This window comes from Halyomorpha halys, unplaced genomic scaffold (assembly GCF_000696795.3).
Source record: "Halyomorpha halys isolate HHAL.00 unplaced genomic scaffold, Hhal_1.1 Scaffold349.1, whole genome shotgun sequence".
NCBI classification, from domain to species: Eukaryota; Metazoa; Arthropoda; class Insecta; order Hemiptera; family Pentatomidae; genus Halyomorpha; species Halyomorpha halys.
In genome coordinates, this window is record NW_027109825.1 from 700,182 (window position 1) to 715,806 (window position 15,625).

The following is a 15,625-nucleotide window of genomic DNA, read 5'->3' on the forward strand; positions in this document are numbered from 1 at the left end:
TTAAATATTTAGATTAGTGGTGGCCAACACTGTTGTAGAGGTGTATCATATACATGATAGGGACTTCAGAATATTTTCATGAATGCTCTGATCTTGTAAAGTGGGAAATTAAATTAAATTTAAATAATAAGATAAATAAGTTTCACAGAATTAATTGTTATAATTTAGTTCTATTTATTTATTTTTGTTTTCAAAGTTTTATTTTAGAAAAAGTACACCTTAAACAAACTCTGAACTGAAAACTCTTCTGGAGATAGATATTTCTTAGTTCTTTTAATTTTCTGTCTCTTAGTGTGTATAATTTTTTTTTTTTATTTCTCTTATATCTTCTTTTCTGTTTTTAAGTATTATTACGCTTCCTGTTAATTTTATATCTTATAGTTTATGTTATTTCTTTTTTTATATACACTAATTATTGTAAATCTTGTTTTTATTTTGTTTTGTTCATTTTTATATAATTTTTTTCACTTATATTTAGATAATTTTTAACCCTACCTTAGTTTACTTCTTTGTATTTTATTATCCTAAATTTTTAACATATTTTTAGTTTTTTCATATCTTATTTAGCCCTGATGAAGCTCTGAAAAGTGGGGCAAAATGACAGAAAATAAATAGTTGTTAACTATTTTTTGTTCCTTTGGACGATTTTTACATATTAAGGCCACCGTAGTTGTTTGCACACAGAAATTTTCTTGTTTGTACTCGCAAGAAGTTATCTTTGGTTTCCTTGTTGCCTTGTTGTTTGCTGATTTTTGACCCCATTTTTTAGTGCTCCGAAAATCCATATTTGGGATTTGTCAAAACAGAACAAGATGCAATTTTATTTCTTCAGAAGCGAAATATTTTACCTAAAAAACATACTTGTAGCAATTCCCATGACATGAAACTATATTTTGGTAAACATAACTTTTGGAAATGGAATTGAAGACACTGTGATCAGCGAGTGGGGCTTAGAAAAGACACCTGGTTTGAGTTGATTAGAATCCCATTTTGTTCAGCTTTAAAATTCATATACTGCTGGTGCGAGGAGCTGACATCGGTTAAATTTTGTGAAAAGCAGCTTGATTTATTGGATAAAACTGTTATAGACTGAAATAATAACATGCGTGAATTATGTATCTTGGATGTGGAAAATAAATTAAACAAGAAGATAGGTGGACAAAATTGCATTGTGGAAATTAATGAAAGTTTGTTTACTAAACATAAAAATAATTGTGATTGAGTATTACCCAAACAGTTGGGTGTTTGGTGGTATATGTAGAGAAGCAAAAGATTTGTATGTTGTCACTGTTCCTAATAGAACTGGCTCTACCCTTCTTAATAAAATTGTTGAAAACATTGCAGATACTAGTACAATTTATTCTGATAGTCATTTATGACAGTAATCATAAATACAATTTTATTGATCCTGATACAGTAGTTCATACACAAACAGTTGAAAGAATGTGGGGTAGTGCTAAATGGAGGAACAAGAGACATAGAGGGGCGGCGAGACATCATTTGAAATCTTATTTATCAGAGTTCATATGGCGACAGCATCAGGTGAAAGAAAATAGACACTGTTTTGAATCTATATTAAATTCCATATCGGCCCATTTTTCACCGTAATGTGATTGACTACTTCACAGAGATGCTTTGAATTTTAAAGTGTTTTATTCTATAATTTATTGCAAAAACTTTAGGTGTAGATTGGCGTATTAGCAGAATTTTTTCTGCGGTGGCGTTAATACGTTAGTACCCCTTTGACTTCATCCTCTCTCCCCCCGACCATCTCACCTCCTTCATATTTTGAAAAACAACTAGATATATACAAACTGATCGAAATATTTAGTTGTGAAAGAAATAACAGTTGAGATAAAAAGTAATAAGTAGACTAGTATTATAGGGTAAATAAATGTAAAATGTTGAAGAGAACAATATGGTATAAGTAAAATGGAGAGTGATATAAATAAGGATAATTCAAACTAAGTTGATAAAGACCTTCACCGCAGGTTGAAAAACTGGCTAGTTGCAACTATTTTTTGTTTTTATAAACCCCAAACCAGACAATTTCCTTCTAATTCACATATAATCAATCATTTATTTTTAAACAACTGATTTTTGAGTTCCTCCTCAATTGTATCAAAAGATTAGTTAAATTTTAAATATTTCAATATTAATATAGAAACTGTTTTAACAATAAAAAAACTTTTTGCCAGAAATACGTACCTTTCATTTTGGCTTTTGTCTCTTCTTGACTTATTTTTTGGGCTTGATTGGTTATCATTTTTTTACCATCAGAACCACAACATATTTCACAGCGTCTTATTAGTTTATCGGTTGCAGATGAAACTTCTTGATGAACATGTGCCAATTCTGGTAAGTCACAATCCTAAGTCAAAAATTTAATTATTCAATTATTGTCAATTATTAATTGCTACCTTATAATTTAAAAAAATAATTATTATACTTATGTTTTAATTAACAACCAGTATAAAACAGTCAATACCAGAATTTTACATTTTTTTAAATTTACTTTTACTTATTATTAGTTACTTCTTTTACAATCATTGTTATTATATCCTATATTCTATTATTTTCTTCAGTATTATCTCGTATTATTAGTAACAATATGTGTCATTCTAATATTATCATATTTCTGTATCTTTCTTCTATCATTTTTCATTTTTCGTCATATCTTTATCACTACTTCCTGTATACGCGACGTATTTTAAATTGAAATATAATCGTTGAACGGCTGGTGGGTGGAGCCAGCTCTCCACTCCTCCATGCTTCTGCTTCATTGTTGCCAACTGTTCACTCATTTGCTTTGAACAGGTAGGTTGTCTTGACTTGTTCTCATTGATTATCATTTTATATCTTTATTATTACTTATTTATGTATAATTATTATTTTTTCATGACGTTTATTTAATCTCTATTTCTTTTTCTGCTTCCCCGTATTGTTTTTGTTTTATGTACATCTCCTGTATTTTTTAACTGTATATTTTACGTATTTTTATAATAAATTTTTACTCTTGCCATTGTTACTTATTTTTATTTTTATCATTGTATCTTATCTTTGTATTTTTATTCTTATCATTGTATCATTTTGTATCTTTTTAGCCCTGATGAAGCCCTGCAAAGTGGGGCGAAACGTCGGAAAATAAATAGTTGTAAACTATTTTTGTTTCTCCTTTGACCGCAACCCTGACCATCTTCCTAGACATCAACTTTTTTATACATTTTTGGTTATTATCATATCATATTTCAAGTCAGAAAGAAAAAAGGAAAAGTAGTTGTTTTTGAAAATAAATCTTACCTTTAGAATGCCAATATAGAAGAAATAAATCATAAAGTGCAACATCACCACACATCTATATGAGAGAAGTCTAAAAGAAAATAAACCCTGATACTAGCATTTTTTTAGTGAAAGCTTGTATCTTTAGTTCAAAATGCATATTTTGGAGTGAGTACATTAACTTTGTGATAAAATAATTGTTAAAATATAGATAATATACAGAAACATTATGTAACTTGCAATCTGATGTTCTTTGACCACTAATTTGCCAAAAATTATCAAAAAAGAAGAAGTCAATTGCAAGGTACAGTGGGTCAAAAATGTATTAGCACACCCTGTTTTTTCCTTTTAATTCTTAAAGTATGAAACTAATAATTCAGTAATAAATTTTATTTTTGAATAGACATTAAAAATCATTGATATAACCAAAAAAAAAGTTGAAATAATTAAGTTGATTGAAATTTTTCCTATGCAATTTCATCACTTTACTGTGAATAGAGAAAGAATGTTTAACAGTTTTTCCCATTTTAAAAAGAATAACTACAATAATGACTGAACTCCACTATTAGACTAATCTCATATTGTTTATTGACAAATCTAAAAATATTGGACTATATTGTACACATAGTATTAGGCTTTGTTTTCAAAACAACATAACTGTGCCAATACTTTTTGAGTTACATTTTTGCAATTTATTTTCCTCATTCATTTCTACCTTCATTATTTAATTTTTTTTAAACTATATCAATGGTCTATTCAAAAATAAAATTTATTTCTGAATAATAAGTTACATACTTTAAGAATTAAAAGGAAAAAACAAGGTGTGCCAGTACTTTTTTGACCCACAGTATCTTGACTCATATGATTCCATAATTCTAAAGAATAAATCTTTTTATTCCGTCAGAATAAAATAAATAAAATCCTAGAAGACATCATGTAATACAATGCAAATGTTAGTGTTTAAAATAAAGATGATCTGTCATGGAGAATCATACTATACTTACTACTGATTATTAATAGAGTTAATTTAAGACTTATGGCTTTCTGATTAGAATTTTCCAATTCCATTGTAAAAGATAAAACTTATTAATTAATATTTCAAATATTGATCTGAATGTTTTATTACTCAATTAATATTATTATTATTATTGGTCAATTTCAATGATATTTATAATATTATTATTATTGATCGATATCAATTAACAATATTATTATATTTTCTGGGGTCCTTAATGCTCTCTTGTGTCGTCTCCAGGATCAGACCATTGGTTGAGATAATCAACGGTATTCTGACTTTCTCAAGCTTATACAATTGTTTTGATTTCTCTCCTAGATTCTGATATTTTGAACAAAACAAAAAACCACCTTGTGAAGGTTGTCATCCGATGATACGCCTATTTTAATAATAATTGCACATTTTCCTCTCATAGCGATGAACAAAATATTGGGCTTATGAGGAATTGTGTGATCGGTAGTGGCGGCCTGGTATAATATGCTGAAACGATTCTGACGCTGTTCTACAGAGGCAAGATTCTGCAATGTCTTCATTATATATACAGGTGTGTAGGTCCTGGTAGCTATTACCTGGTCTTGTATGGTGGAAACAAATCCCTCTATTTCTGGGAAAAGGGAACCCTTATGGAGCCATATTAGTGATGACTCTATTTATAATAATAATATACCAATATAACTATTATTTTTTAAAATACAAGAAAAACTTGTAAAATTCCAATCAGAGAGCTATAAGTATAAACTACTAGCACACAAATTACCACTCAATGTTTAATTTTGTATATCTTACAGAATTTTTGCTCTTTTATGTTAATATTATAAATTTTTTTGTTACAATATTCTAAATTATATAATTATTTGTTTTCAATTTGTTTGTTTTTATTTTCATTTCAAACTATTAGCAAAATTATAATTAAGAACACTCTTGCATGCTCACTGATAATTTTAACCAATGGAGTTTAATCCCCCATGTTAAAGTGTAATTACTTTGTCCAATTTCATTGCTTTAAGCTGTTGATATGACATGACCTCTAGTCTTCATTATCTTTATATAACGAATTTAACAATAATTATTCTTTCATTCCATTATTTATAATGTTTTAGGAAGTAAATTTCCTACTATAGTGTAAAACAAAATAAATATTATAGATATTACATTTATTAATCATAAGAACTGACTTTGAGTATAATAAATAGTAATAAGAAATATTTATATAAAGGATTTACATTGAACTAAATGTTTGGTAAAGTAACCTCCCCTTAATTATTTAAATTTATTCATAACCTATATAAAATTTTGACTCACCCTGTATAATAATTATATGTAATAAAAATGAGTTTAAATTGACTCAACTTAGTAAATTCTAACTTAATGTGATTTAACTAAATTTAATTAATTTAACAAATATTTTTCTACTTAATTTGTTAACTAGAAAATGCATAAATATATTTAATTTAGAAATTATTAATATCTGAATTATAACACTGATGTTTGTCATATTCTATTATTCTTGAAAGATTCAATCCTATAGGAAATGTATAGTATAAGATCATAAGTAATTAAGCTGAAATGATCATAAGTTATCAAGGAAATTAATATTAATGATAAAAATTACTCATATTTTGACAAAAATGGATAACTTCAAAAAATAATAGTAAAAACTGTGACATTAACCTTTTATAGTTTATGATAATGAAAATTGCAAATATTGTGTAATGAACTGAATAAATGGAAGTTATAATAGTAAAATTTTACCTGCCACCCACACTGCATAATTTTCATGAGAATTCTATTCATACGAGTATCAGGTGGTTCTCGAGCTGAAAAACAAATACATTTAAATTTATATAAATCAATGTCAAAACAATTTTATAATTCATGATGCGTTAATTATTGACCATGGATTGATAAGTGGAGAAAATAGTCAGGGGAGGAGGAGGGTATGGTCAGATATTATGTAATAACAAGGGGAGGCTAACCTATGGCCTATTTCATATTGAAATCTAGAAGTATTAGTCCAAAAATACAAGTACACAAACTATTAAGTACAAGCACGAATACATTCTGTTTCTTGATAGGGACGACTTTGTGATATCATGTGAGTTTAAAAGAAAAAAACTATCTGGGGGAATTATATAAGTCAGTGAAAGTGTAGCAAATACAAGCTACAAGATTAAAAGTATTAGTTTTACTTTATTATGAAATAGGGCCCTGAGATCATGGATTCTTATTAAACATTTTTTGGTGATACTAGGTCGCAAAATATTAGACATGTGCCAGAGGGTTCATGTCAATGCACCCTAAGAGCTAAGAAAATTTTTTTTTACATATTTTTAGTAATTTCTTATGTTATCGCTTACCACCATTGATCTGCTTGTATTTAGTGGTTATTATATGCCAAAGATTATTATTATTTTTTTTTTGTGAGTGTGTAATAAGAACAAAATATTATTTATTCTATTAAATGAGTTCAAGAACAACTGATCTTAAAAGATTAAGAGTGACTTACCTCGAAAAGTGGGACAACATAATTTTTTATGGTGAAATATAGTTTTGATATTATCCCAAAATTGGATACAACTTTTCGTAGTAATCAAAAAATAAAAATTTCTTTCAAAAATCAAAAATTTTTGCATCATCCAAGAAACCATAGGGAGCTGTGAAGTGTGCCTACACACAAAATATGACAGGCGTTATCCCCGGAGCATAGCGCTTATTTATTTACAAGTTGAAATTTTCACTTAGAGGGATTCATAGTCGTGGATCGATTAAATGAAATAGCAATGGCGTACCTGGTGAAAGACATACCGGCGGAGGCAATGTTGCGAGCTCTTCGCATTTGATTCCAATTTTACAGGCATCTCAACACTCCTGGGCATCCTAAGAGCTGAGGATGGATAGAGAGGTTGCCTAGCACTCTCATCGACCATTTGGGTGTGTATCAATAGGAAAAGGTATTGGAACTGGAAGACATGATGGAACAAGTGGTCCCGGCATACAATCACTCCATACAAATGGTTGTTATGGGGTTTGTGCCCTTCAAAATTCTTTTTGGCCTGCGTGGATATCAGAGATATTATATAGACACAATTACTGGAGAAGAGGAAGTTATCAACAACAGTTTAGCCCTCATGAAATTGTGGAAAAGGGTCAAAGATAGTATCAAGAGGGAAAAGAGTAAATGGGTAGAGAAACAAAATTTTAGCATGCATGACCTAATGGGCAACATCAAAATCATCTTCTATAGGAGATTGTCTACCAATAGGGGAAAGGAACTGCAGCGATACTAGAGTCCCTTCAGAGCGATAATGATTAGGGAACATAATATTGTCACAATTGAGAGCTTGTGCGGACCTAATATATAGAGCAGCTAAAGATTCCTACAACGACTACTGAAGAATACAATTGCACAGAAGTAATATTTTTTTTTTTATTATATTATTATTTATCGATTTATATAAGTGCTCATTGCGGATAAGAAGAATAAATTTTTTTTTTTTTTAAAAAATTGTCAGTGTAATTCTTTTAATTATGTATAAATATTGTATATATTTTTCCTCTTTGTTGTTTGTGCAGCAGAGGCATAAGTTTATTTTTAGTTTCATTCTTGTATGAATTGTGAATAGTTTCTTTCTTTATTTATTTTTTTTTTATGTCATTCTATTTTACAAGATAAGTTTACAAGGACTGTTCATCTATTGTTTATTGTCTATAGGTTATAGTATATAACTATATAAATTATTGTCTTGTGCAGTAAAAGCTTATGAGGACTGTTCCTAAACTGGTGGAAGGGAGTTACAGCCTGCATGAGATGTCAGCTGACAGAGGCCATATTAGCTGATCGACTAGATCAGCTGATTGAACACGTGTACATAGAGGCAGAGGACTCAATAAATGCAGTTGAGGAGGCCCCTCACCTCCGGACTCAAAATAGCTCCTTGAGTGGATAGCTCATATGTAAAATTAAATATAACAGGTAACCTTAAAATACCAAAGGTAGCAAAAGGTAAGACACAACACGAATTACTTTTTTTTTTTTCACAGTAATACACTTACTAATTCACTTTTATTTCTGTTTTAGAGGGTTCGGAAAAAAAAATACATGCAGTCTTGTTTACGCATTCAGAGAGCGTTATTTCGATAACATTTTTCATTTTTTATTAGTTTTTCTGCACAAACATGTAACTTATATATCCAAACATGAATTGAAAAGTATGCTGTGTATTCTAGCAACCCAATGTATTTAGGCAGCATTGCCAAATAAAGCAATTCTCTCTTCTACATTCTCACTTTTATCATCATTTTAATTTTTCATTATTTAGATATATGTACTTGTCTGATTTTCATATTTTTTTTCTTCTTTAATATATTTCATAATGGTTGTTATAATCTTTTTCTTGATACATTTATTTATTTTAACATGGTTGTTGTCTTGTTTGTACTTAGCCCTGTAATTCAGGCTGAAACGATAAAATAAATACTACTTATTAGTGTTCTTCACTCCTGATCACACATCCCGACTATCTTCTCCTCATGCAACTGCTTTATTGGATCAAAATTTGCGACTTCAAGTCATTATGTTCGCTAAAGAGATAAGCGAAACCCTAAGAGATTCTTATTCAGTTGGGGTAAGGATATAAATAATGAATCAGCTGATGGGGCCAAGTTAATTTTTTAATTTGATAATTTGATGTATTTTGTTTAATATAGAAGCTTATTAATCGGATTTGATTAAAAAGTAATATGTTAATCCTACCACATAAAGTCCCATAAATACGAATAGACCTTAGGTGAAAAATAAAATAAACCTTATCAGTGTTCCTCATAATAGCCACCAGAGCTCATGGGAAAACCCTTTATCTATACAAGTACCAAAATTATTCTACATTGAGTAATGGTATCACCTTTCATTGTTTCAAGAATTTGACGTAGCCTGCAAAGCTGCCTTCGATACAGGTCGGCCTCTTCTTCCATATAAGAGATCTTACAACAATATGTCTTCATCTGATCTTTCATCTTCCTTATTGTTTCATTCATACAGACAATAAGGTTTTCATTATCCCTGTTGGAAGTCTCTTTTTCCCTTACCATGTGTTCCAAAGAGGTCTTTATTTTTTTCAAATCTGCTATTTGTGATTTCAAACGTTCTGATTCTTTCTTCAAGTTCTCTAAACTTCTTTGGCACACATTTAAGCTATTTTGTAAGAGTAGAGATTGATTTTTTTCACTCAATAGTTTTTCTCCTAGAGCTTTGATTTCATCATTGAGCGTTTCGATTGTAGTATCTTTTTCTATGATACACGCTTCCGTTTCAGCTTTTGAGCGTCTTAGTGCATCTTCACTATTTTTGAGTTCCTCTAAACCTTTTTGCAATTTTTCATTACTGTCGTGCATTTTCTTCAGGTCATTTTCCATAAGCAACTTGGTTTTTTCAAGATCTCTCATACTCTGTTTTATCATAGCATTTTCGTTTTTAATCCCATCACAGTCCTTCTTGCACTCATTTAAAGCCTTTAGGTATTCTTTAATTTCGTTTTCGAGTTCTTGACATTTGTTGTCATAAATAGATATGTCCGACTGCAGCCCTGCTACTTTTTTCTTTTCCGCTTCCAATTCAGAGTTCAATGCCTGAATTTGATTATTCATTTCAGCAATTTGTTTAGTTTGTTTGTCTACTTGATTGGCATACTGTTTTATTTCATTAGTTAAAGTCCTGATTTCATTTTCTTGGCCTTTAATTTCACTCTTCAAATCAAGAATTTCTTTTTCTAGATGTGCAATATCATGTTCTAATACTTCACATCGCCGAGTCTCAGTTTTTAAATCTTTTCTTAAAGTTTCTATTTCATGCTTTAAATTAGAAACAATTAATTTCAACTGTTCATTTTCCTTAGTTAGTTCTTCGATAATATTTTGGAAATCTGGCTGGGGAGATTTGTCATCTTTTTGATGTTCAGACAGTGACAGTGCATATTCCTTCGATTTCTGTTTTTCTTCCTTTAAACTTTTTTCTAAAATATCCTTCATCTTTTGAAGTTCTTCTAGTTTCATCATTAAATCATCTACTTTATGATTCAGTTTATCTTTATCTTCTTTACAATTTTTCAATTCACTATCCAAATCGTTTATGTTTTTTTTCATTTCCCCATTAAGTAACTTACATTTTTCAATTTCGGAAGTCAATTCTTTGTTATTCAAAAGAGCTTCTCGCAGCTGTTGTTCTAAATTGCTAATATTCTTTTTCAATGTGTTAAGTTCATTTTTTCTTTCTTCATTTTCTCCCTTTTCATTTTTCAATTGGTTCTCTAAACCAGCTATTAAGTTTTCTAAATTTATTTTGTCCTTTGAAAGAACAGATAGCTCATCCTTCAATTTCAAGATATTTTCTAGAGCCTCCTTGAGGTCGTTTTCCAAAGAGTCTTGTATTTTCTTTAAACCTAAAACATCATCTTTTAATGTTTTATTGCCATCTTTTAAGAGACTGAATTCTGATTCGCTCATTTGCAAATCCTGAAGCAACTGACTATTCTGTTTAGTTAATTCTTTTAATTGTTCATCTGCTTTAGTTAGTTTGTTTTGTAACAAATTATTTGCAGATGTGCATTCTTGAAGTTGTTTTTCAAGACCAGACTTGACCATTTCCAACCCAGCGACTTGGTCTTCAAGCTCTTTAATGAGGGACTTGAGATGATCAATGTTGCTATGTAAGCTCGCTATCGAAGCAGCATCTTCTTCTTTAGCAGACTCAGCTTTAAAACTCTCATCTTTCAATTTTTTAATTTCATCATTTAAGTTTTTACTGTTTACTTTTAGAGTTTCCATCTGCGATGTACAATCTGAAAGAGCTCTCTCCAATTCAGCAATAGTTTTCTTAAGGTTGTCGATAGTCTTTGAATTCTCAGCCTTTTCTTTTTCCAGACCATCTATTTTGTTTTGCAGGCCATTTATGACCGCATTCAATTGTGCAATTTTTTCTTGTAACTTGTTCAGTTCCTCATTGCCTTTATTTAAAGAGGCAGATTCTTCGTTAAGCTTTTTAACCGTATCCTTCAGCTGGTCAGATAGTTCATGGTTCATTTTCTTCAGACCTTCCATTTCTTGAAGCAGACCTCTTTTCTCTGATTCTATTCCAGCTAAATGTGAAAGTGTCTCTTCAAGTTTTTCAGAAGTTTTATCCAATTCTTGTTTTAATTTACCTAATTCATTGCGCGTTTGTTGCAGATCTTTTTTTAAGTCTGCTATGGAATCATTTGCACTTTTTAAATCGCCCTCTGCTTCTTTTAATTGCCCCATTAGTTTCTTACTAGACTCTCTCTCTTTTAAAAGTTCTTTTGCCGTTTGGTCAGCTATTTCTTGTAAATTTGCTAATCTTCCATTTAAATTTTTAACTTCTTCTTTTAATTTATTCCCCTCCGCTTGACACATCGTCAAACCATCTTCTGCTGAGATTCTTCTATTCTCTGCATCTTTATACAGTACTTTGAAATGATCTAGGTCTTTCTTCAATTGATCATTCTCAGCTTTTAGAATCGCTAATTCTTTATGACATTTTTCTGCTTCAAGTTTCATTAAATTGATATCGTCACTTAAATTGGACAAATTTGCAATAGATTGTCTTTTTTCCTTCACCAAATCCTTGTTTCTATCTTCAAGTGCTTGTAGCATTTGTTTAAGCCCTGCAATTTCTCCTTGTAGCTCAGAAATAACATCGTTTTTCTTTGCCAATTCTTTGTTTGCATCTTTTAGTTTTTTTTCAAGTTCTTCATAAAGATCCTTGTATTGGCCACCTTCTTTAGACTTTTGATTTAAGTCATCTTTTAAACCTTTGCCTTCAGCTATTGAAGCTCTTAGTTGGCTCTCTGCACCTGTGAGCAGTTTTTCTAACTCACCATTTTTCTTTTTTGCTGTTTCTAACGCATCACTTAATGATTTGCTATTATCTTCGCAGTTTTTTATTTTAGCTAAAGCATCTGCTAATTGTTTTTCCAAAGAATCTGTTTTTTTATTTGCAGCATCAAGTTCGTTTTGATGACTTTTACTGTCATAAGTAACCTTCCTAAGAGTATCTTCTAATCCTTTATTTAACTTATCAATGTCTTCTGCTTGCTGCTTCCATTTATTGAGTTCTGCTTTCACCCCAACGTTTTCAGCTTGGCACTGCCTTAACTGAGCCAAAAGAGCCTCACTTTCTTTCATTGTTTTATCTAGATCTGCCGTTAAATCGCTTATTTTCTTTTTTAATTCATCGATTTTACTACCTGCATTTGAAAGATCATTTTCTAACTGCCTTTTTACATTTTTTAATAAGTCGTTTTCATTCAGAAGTCTTGCTTGTTCCTTATTTAAGTCTGCTATTACTGCCTGCCCTGATTCATGCGAATCTGTCTTTTCATCCAACTGACCTTGTAATTTGTCTAATTTGTTTTTCAAGTCATTGATTTCTTTCTTGGACATTTCACTCCCCTCCATCAAGCTCTTCAACTTGTTATCGCACTCCATTTTCTCATTTCGGAGGTCTCTTAATTCCTTTTTTAATTTTTCAATTTCATCCTTAGCCTTGTTTAGATCATTTTCTTTCCCAATTAATTGCTGTTGTAGATCTTCAATTTTTCCTTTAGAGCTCAATAAGTTTTTTTTAATTTCATCTATATCTTTGAATAATTTTTCCTTCTCTGCATTTAGATCTCCTAATCTTTTTTCCAAAGCTGCTTTTTCACTTTTCAAACCACTTATAACACCTTCTAGTTTTTTGTTAGCATCTTTATGCAGGTCTAGTTGGTTATTTAATTTGTTTAGTTCTTCTTGTAATCCTGATACTTGATCATTACTCATTAACATGGAACCCCTAATGGCCTCTTTATCTTTTATCAAATCATCATTTTTTTTCTTTTCATCATCGAGCGACTTAGCCGTATCTGCCATTTTTTCATCGAGTTCTTTGTTCTTGTCCTGAGCTGCTTTTAGTTGTTGTTGCGAAGCACTTAAATCATCTTTCAGTCCCTCTACCTTGCCTTTTAAAGATTCCACATCGGCACTGAGTTTGTCCCTTTCTGTTTTCAGTCTATCCAAGCTGTCTGATTTTACTTTCAAGTCATCACCTAGCTTTTTGATAACCTGATCTTTTTCGGAGAGTTCGGCTTTAGCCTTATTCAATTCATGGTTTCTATCCTTCAAATCGCTTTCTAGTTTTCCTATTTTAGATTCTAATCCAGCTATGAGCTTTCTCAATTCTCCCATATTTTGTATAGCATCATTTTTCTTTCGTATTTCCTCCAATAAGTGGGCATTTTCAGCATCTTTCTTTTCTATTTTTGATTTTAGATCCTTGATTTCATTGATTAAGTTAAGGATATCTTGCTTTAAGTGTTGGTTTTCGTCTTGGCATCCAGACAGTTGCCCCTTTAGAGTGGTATTTTCTCCCCTAGCACTGTTGAGCTCGTTCAACACTCTGTTCAACTCATTCACCTTGTCTTTTCCTAGACTTTCAGCATTTGCAAGTTCTTTAGTAAGGACTGCTACTTCCTTTAATGCTTCTTCAAGATCTGTGATCTTAGCATTTGCCTTGTTAAGGTCTTCGCGAAGTGCCCCATTCAATGCCTGTTCTTTTTTCAAGCTTGCTTTAGATTCTGATAGTAAAGTTGCTATTTTTTCTATTTCATCTGTAGCTATGAGGTATTTTTCTTTTAGGTCTTGAAGAGCACATCTTAAACATTCATTTTCCCTTTTTAATTTTTTTAATTCATCTTTTTTCATCCTGTAATCACGCATTATATCCGAAAACGATTGCTTGGTAAGTGATATCATTTCTTGAAAATAATCACATTGTTCAGATGTCAATTTATCAACCAGTTCTTCTTCAACTTTCTCCAAACGTATGATTTCTTCTTCTTGAGCACGCATTTTTTTAGCCATTTCTATTTGGGATTCGGAGGACTGACTGAAAAGATCTTTGAAATATTCTTTGTTATCTGTCAGAAGCTCCATATTCTCCTTCATTTGATTGCGAATATTTTCTAATTCATCTATCAGTTCATTGGCAGACAGCAGTTCTTCCTCTTTATGAATCAGTTCTTCTGTTTTTAATCTCAGTTCTTTTCTCATCTCCATCAGTGCTTTGCGCATGTTTTCCTAAGACAAAAATTTTACAACAAAGATTATGACAAACAATTTTTTTTATGAGAAAACCAGACACCATAAAATTTTTAAAGATAACCTTCTCATAAGTATAACAATAATTTTTTCTGTAAAGGAGTTAAAATCAAATAATAAAACTTTACCTTTCATAGAGTATATTAGAGGTAAAACTGAGATCAATTGTTATTTATCATAGAATAATCACAACCATTCTAGGCCTGCAGTTGATCAGTGTATATAGAAAAACATAATACTTCAAACGTCCTCAGGACATTGTTGAATTGGAGTAGTTTAACCAGTGCATTTTTCACATATAAAGTAGTAAAACCATAGTGAGTATACTCTATCAGACAATTATACTATGTTTATCATTTAACATTTTTACTATGTTTATTGAATCAGTTTGTTTTGATAAAGTTAGTATAATGTCTGATAGACAAATGACGATAGTTTTCATTGATTTCACATTTTATTAATATTTTAAAATATATAAAGATTGGACTACGAAAGCCTTTAATAGTGTCTACCATTGCATTAATATAATAATTTCACAAACAAGAACAAGTTTTGATCATCTGTGGATTAAAAAGGTCACTTAGTTTTATTTTATTTCAATACATCTCTAAATTAACAAAAAACTGAATGTGAGTTACTTTTGATGTAACTAAATGATGTCATACTAAATTTTCTTTCCTTTGTTAAATTTTCTTAATCCAAATCTCTGATAATTTTCTTCTCCAGTTGATACATTATTATTATTATAATTTTTTTTATGATAATGGAAGAAAATTGCAAGATTAACATGATAAAACTCTGTTACTTCGTAAATTTTAATGACTTTTTTAATCAACAAATCCATACAGTAAATATAAAATACAGATGAGATAGCGCCAACAGATTGGAATGGTTCATACCAGCATGGCATTAGGAAAAGAAGAGCCACCTCTGACCAAATTTTCTGTGTGAGGACCATTCTTGAAAAAAAGCGAGAATTTAAAACCATGACTCACCACCTTTTTGTACATTTTAAGACAGTGTTTAAGATACACAGAGCTACAAAAAATTAGTATACACCACAATTATCAGACAATTTGGACATGCTGGGGCTCCACCAAACCATCAAATTCTTCCCGCATCCAATCGTTACAATCCAAAATCCTACGTAAAATCCTTGATGCTCCTTATTACGTCACAAATAAA

The 15,625-nt window shown here is 30.5% G+C and overlaps 1 protein-coding gene across 3 annotated transcripts in view; it reads right to left on the minus strand.

Annotated features, from left to right (window-relative positions):
* Nucleotides 1-15,625, minus strand: part of LOC106681586 (putative leucine-rich repeat-containing protein DDB_G0290503) — a 48,103-nt gene that overhangs the window by 17,650 nt on the left and 14,828 nt on the right. For all 3 annotated transcript variants that reach the window (XM_014421980.2, XM_014421979.2, XM_067047990.1), the window contains 3 exons: nucleotides 9,196-14,419; nucleotides 6,047-6,111; nucleotides 2,209-2,371 (listed from right to left, as the gene is read on the minus strand). In XM_014421980.2, the coding sequence (XP_014277466.1) occupies nucleotides 2,209-2,371; nucleotides 6,047-6,111; nucleotides 9,196-14,419 (5,452 nt within the window). The remainder of the gene's footprint in view (nucleotides 1-2,208; nucleotides 2,372-6,046; nucleotides 6,112-9,195; nucleotides 14,420-15,625) is intronic.